The 5,924-nt window shown below is 41.4% G+C and overlaps 1 protein-coding gene across 1 annotated transcript; it reads left to right on the top strand.

Moving 5' to 3' along the window:
• On the top strand, positions 285–5,920 carry LOC109831439 (the record flags this gene model as incomplete). Its single annotated transcript, XM_020398761.1, has 6 exons — positions 285–415; positions 1,500–1,673; positions 3,509–4,021; positions 4,120–4,353; positions 4,806–5,222; positions 5,306–5,920. Coding segments are annotated over exons 1-6 (1,995 nt in total), but the record flags the coding sequence as incomplete, so codon positions are not given.

Below are 5,924 nucleotides of genomic sequence, written 5' to 3'. Positions count from 1 at the left end.
GAGGAGCTTCGTCGGGCTACTTCCTCCGGCGAAGATCGCCGGCGCTCCCTCTCCCCCGCTCCGACGCCATCCCCGAGGTCGAGCTCTACCGGATGCGTGAACCCGTGGACCTCCTAAGCTCTCCCACGCCGGCGGGTTCCCGCGGCTCGCCGACACCCAGTGGTTCTTCTTCAGCCACCGTGTCGACCGCAAGTACGACTGCTCCGCGGCCCGGGCGATCGGGCCACCGCCGGGGGGTTACTGGAAGCGCACGGGCAGGCATCGGGCCCGTGTTCATGCCGACGACCAGCAGGAGCAAGACGCATTGTGTGATGAGGAAGAGCTCGTGTTCCACGTCGGCCGAGCGCCCAAGGGGCAGAGGACCGACTGGGTCATGCACGAGTTTCGGCTCGAGGAGGATGATCGGAGCTACAAAGTGAGATTTTTGGTCAATTGCGGATGCATTCACTGAAAACCTTTTTATTTTTTATTTATTTATCGGCGTTTACACCCTGCAACTTGGAGGGGATTTGGTAGTTTTGCTGTTAGGCCGGCAGCAAAGTTGATTTATTATCACATGATTCGGTCGCAAGCTGACTTGGGAGCTAAGAATTCGGGTTAATTGCGGATACACTCTAGTAATCTTTTAGGGGGACCATAAAGTTTCACCCTTTTTTAAACTTTGTTATACTGGAGTTCTATTTTGTCGGTCTAATACTGCAAAGTTCTACATTTTTCTAACTTTGTTTTCATCCTGAAGTTCTATTCTGACAGTTTCATAACACCAAAGCACAAACAAGTTGAAGTTAATTTTGGTCAAGAATATTAACTTAGAAAAGTGTATGAAGAACAGTTCTTACCAAACTTCTGGTTGTTCTTTAAGATTGGGAAAGGCGAGGGGGGGGCGGGGGGGGGCTTGGGGCTACCAAATTGTCAAATTAACGTCAATTTGAGAACTTTGGGCACCAGGTTTGTCAAATTTGAAATTCAAGATACCACTCCTAGTCTACATGTTCGGTTGCACTTATCACTCAACTCTTTATTACCACTTACCGCTCTTAGCTAGACGTTCTCGGATTGGCATTTTAAGAAAGATAAATGCAGATGACTCCCTCCTCCTTATGAGCTAATAAATGAATTGAAGGATGGTAAGTATTAATAAAGGTATGGCTGAGGAGTTATGTGTAACTTATCCATCTTTTTATATTAGCATTTACATCCTTGAATCTCAGGCGATGTCACCTTTTTGTACTCTGGTCAGAGGGCAATTTAAAATTTCCCTCTTAAGCCAAAGGCAAAAGGTGATTATCATCATGTGCTTTCATGTTCAAGCAGTGTGAGTGCTAAAAGATAGCTTGGGGGTATAAGTGGGTACACCATCGTAGTGCACAGCTGTATCTAAAAGTAAACTTTTTTAAGAATTTGGGTTGAATCTTATGCTAATTCTTGGGTTGAATTTTATGCTGAATTTCGTTGGATTTTTGGTGCATTTTGTGTTGAGCTTGCGTTTTTATGGGAAGGGCACTAGAGGCACTTCCTTCGTTGTGTGCAGGGTGTTCAAGAAGAACGTTGTTGGGAACAAGAATGCAGATGAGCGTTTGGCACCGTTAATGGAGGAGCGGAGGGATGAGGAGGATCGGGATCAGACTCCCACGGCTGAGCGGGAGGGTGGGCATGCCAATGACTTTGAACAGGTTTCTATAGATATTTGTTGTTGTATGAATGAAATGAATTGATGATTTGAGTGTGTGATTCTTCTTGTGGAAGATTGTGTTGAAATTGTGATGATATTGTTGAATATTAAAGTAACTAATTCCATAAGATCAGAAAACTGTCTACAAAGCCGGACAACCCTGGACATTAACATGATATATCTGTACACCCTAAACGCTAACCCTACCCTACCTTTAAGAGTAAACCCCAACAAGTGGCTGAAATGGCGCTGCCCTAACAATTAACATTGTCTGTCAGTTCACTGAATGCCAGGCGTCATATATAAAATACATGGGGTGAAATTGGAGGGGCGATGCCACTTCTTTTTTGCAACGAGAGTGGAGATGCGAGTTTGGAGCCGATAACATGTGGATTCCACTTGTGGGTTGACATGATGTGGCTTTTTATTTTGAGGTTTGTCATCATATGCTTAATTGTTGAAATATCAACTATTCGCCAGTTTAGTTTATAGGCCGCTGTTATGAACAAGAAAGGAGGCACCTTGGTTTCGGTCAATGGAAGTTCACGTACAGCATTTGAATTTTGATGTACATGGAAATATAGGTAAAGCTTAGAAGGTTCAGTTAAAAGGGTTTTTGTTATTTTAAGACTAACCTACATGGGGTGAGATGGTGGATTAAGGTTTCTATTTACAACTTGTCAACTTAATTTTCGAGTAGTCCTGTAGATGGGGTGAGATGGTGGATTAAGGTTTCTATTTACAACTTGTCAACTTAATTTTCGAGTAGTCCTGTAGTTGTTTATGTTTTTTTTTGGTCAATGAATTAAAGCTTTATTCATCTTCCAAATGTGCAAAAGAGCTGTACATCAAAAACCAGGTTTGGTTAACCTGGTAAACAAAAACTGTTTTCATATAGCTACATTTTATCAAACACTTCCTTCATATGTGCAGGTAAATTTTCATTCAAAAGTTTAGAATAGATGGAGAGCTTTATTGCACGGAAAAGTGAAACAGAATCCCGAGCCTTTCCTTGGAAAATTCTGAAATTTCTCTCTTGCCAAATGAAGTAAACTGCCACTGATAGAGCCACTCGTTTCAAATTCTTCATAAATCCTTTACCTTTCAAGTTACAAGAGTACCACCTACTGATTTGATCCCAGACATAAGACCTCCATGCAAATCCTATCCAATCCATAACATTGTTCCAGACATCAGCTGAGTACTGACATTCAAAGAACAAATGTTTGCAATTCTCAGGTTGCCTGGAGCACAGAACACAGCAATTTGTGTAGTTGTTTATGTTGTTATGAGCCTATGACTCTCAGTTTCATGAGGACTTCTTTATTTATATTGTGCATGATTTGGCATGCGATTTATGCATTTTACTTATGTTTGTGTATCTAAGGATTCATCATATCGAGGTGCAGTCACCACTAGGTGAGAACCACATCAAAAGCTAAAATGTGCAATAAGATGCGTAATGGACTTGCCTACTGGAAGCAGTTAAGGCTTCCGATTTTAAGTTTTAAAGGCCATAGTTTTTTAGCGTAGGGATCTTACAAGTTACAATCACTCGAGCCATGACCATCTATGGTAGCATTTTACTATCTGGAAATTTTCGGCGTTATCTCAATTTCAGGTCTCAATTTAGTCTCAATTTAAGGAATATTTTCCTGAACATATCTATAGTTTGAAGACAGTTGATTTTGTTTCCATTTGAAAACAACAAATGATTTCTTTTCTTATTAGGGAACAAATACTCTCTATCTTGAGTATTTTAGCTTCGAATTTTCCCTCTCCATTTTACCTAGATCTATATTCTGATCTGGATAATGATGTTATTTTATTTTTCAGGGAACAACAGAGGCAGTGCACGGCACTGATTTATCAACAATCAGCTGTGAGGCTTCATCCTTGAACTTGAATCCTCCATCAGATGGCCTTTTAGCTCCGGGGTTTAGATTCCACCCAACTGACGAGGAGCTTGTCAGCTATTACTTGAAGCGCAAAGTGGCGGGCCTCCCCCTACATGTGGATGCGATTGGTGAGATTGATCTCTATAAGTGGGACCCATGGGACCTTCCCCCTCGATCTCGCCTCAACCTGAGTATGCTCAGCACAGAGTGGTTCTTCTTCTGCACTCTTGACCGCAAGTACAATCGCTCCTCCCATCAAAACAATCGAGCAACTGCTAAAGGCTTCTGGAAGTCCACTGGTATTGACCGCAGCGTCCGTCATCGTACATCAGAAAAGATCATCGGTATGAAGAAAACCTTGGTATTTCACACCGGTAGGGCTCCAGGTGGCCAGAGGACTAACTGGGTAATGCACGAATATCGCTTGGAAGATAATGAACAAAACACTAAAGTACGTGTTTTCTATCACTTAATAATCACATTCATTGGATTTGGTAAAATCATCTTCATATTAAAAAATTGATTGGTTCATGGTGGGTGGATGGGAAGGGCTCTTCATTTGTTGTTTGCAGGATATTCCATAAGAGTGGTGCTGGTCCGAGGAAGCCACTGGCTCTGTATGGGACAGAACCTTTTGTGGAGTTGGAGGAGACTGCTCAAGATTTGGGTCCTGCCAGGAAATATTTACAAGTACCAGATGTCAATGTTGATACTGTTCCTTCTGTGGTCGTAGCTGATGTTGTAGACAAGAACTGTGAACACGCCTTAAAAAATTCTGAGCAGGTTTCTATCTCTACTTTTCTCATGTATACACTGTGCATCATAAACAATTTGGCAATATTATGCCAAACATACTCAGTTATCAGAGGATAACTAAATCTTTACAAGATCTAACTAAATGTTAGGGAGATTGTGGCTTGCATATGAGCCTGAGAATCACATGTATCATGATGATCTTGATCAAAGCATTCACTATCTCGAAACACTCGTCCTTGTGAACTCAGGCCTGAATTTCAGGACTATTTGCTTAAATATATTTCCTTCCAACCTATAATTTACTGACAATTGATCATATTGGCATATGAAGATATTCTTAATATCACAACATGTGATTTAACTTTGGTAGAATTGAAACAGGGTATTCTTGCTTATTCGAATCTTTAGCTCCTAAATTTGCAACTTTCTTTTTGCCAAGACTTTGGATTTTTCTTTATTGTTTCACTTTTTATTTTCAGGTTACAACAGCGAGGACGTATGACATAGGTAGTAAAGTAGAAATTGCCTATATCCGTGACAAACTTCCTGTTGCTTGGTACATGGCAACTGTCATTAAAGTAATTGATGAAAGGGTTTTATTGGTCGAATATGAAAACTTGAAAAGTGAAGACGACACTTTGCTGAGTGAAATTGTTTCTGCCCAATACATTAGGCCACACCCTCCTCCAACAGCGGAGGCTAGAAACTTTCACCTCCTTGATGAAGTTGAAGCATTCTATAATGGCGGCTGGTGGCCTGGTGTGGTTGCTAAGGTTATTGCTGATTCAAGGTACAATGTGAAGTTCATGCACTGGGAGGAGGAAATAGAATTTAATCATACAGAGTTGAGGCTTCTCTATGACTGGGTTGATGGACGATGGATTCAGGCGTCACAGGTAGGATCTGAGTGTTAGTATAAGTAATTACTCATAATTCTTTCATCTGATTGTCTAATGTCTATTAATGCTTTGTGCTTCAGGACAAACCCATAGAATCACAAGATCTTGGTGGAGGAAAGTCAATTGGTCACACGCAATCGTTACATGAATGTAATTCCGCTCCTACTTGTGGCTTTCCTGGTTCGTCTACCCCTTCCAGTGGCATGAGGGATGAAGCTCCTTCAATGACAAATGAGAATGAAAACTTGGCCAGATTGACTTTTGAGAGTCAGCAGGACATTTTTCAACCCTGCAAGAAAGCAAAGAAAGGAGAGACGAGTGACAATAATACACAACTATTGGATTTAAGAGGCAATGAAAATTCTAGTGCAGTCAAGATGGGATTTGATATTCGAACCCCAATCGTAGAAGAGGAACCTAATATTCGCACGCCAATGGTAGAAGAGGAACCCAATATTCGCATTAAGGCTTTGGTTGAAAAGGGCTGCTTTAGTAGCCCATCGAAGAAGAATGATGTAGTTAGTGCAGACTCTATAACTATGTCAGGAGAGATCAATGAGGATCCTCCAGTATCTGATAAGTTAAGTCAAGAATTAGTTTCGGTTCATAAACCTCTTAGCTCGAACGGGGAGGAATCTCATGAGGGTAGATCTGGAAAGAATGAATTTCTACAAATGGGACAGGAAAGTGGTGCTCACT

The sequence above is a fragment of the Asparagus officinalis genome, chromosome 2 (genome assembly GCF_001876935.1).
Source record: "Asparagus officinalis chromosome 2, Aspof.V1, whole genome shotgun sequence".
Lineage (NCBI taxonomy): Eukaryota > Viridiplantae > Streptophyta > Magnoliopsida > Asparagales > Asparagaceae > Asparagus > Asparagus officinalis.
The sequence above is the reverse complement of the archived record's forward strand: the minus strand, read 5'-3'. Positions and strand labels throughout refer to the sequence as shown.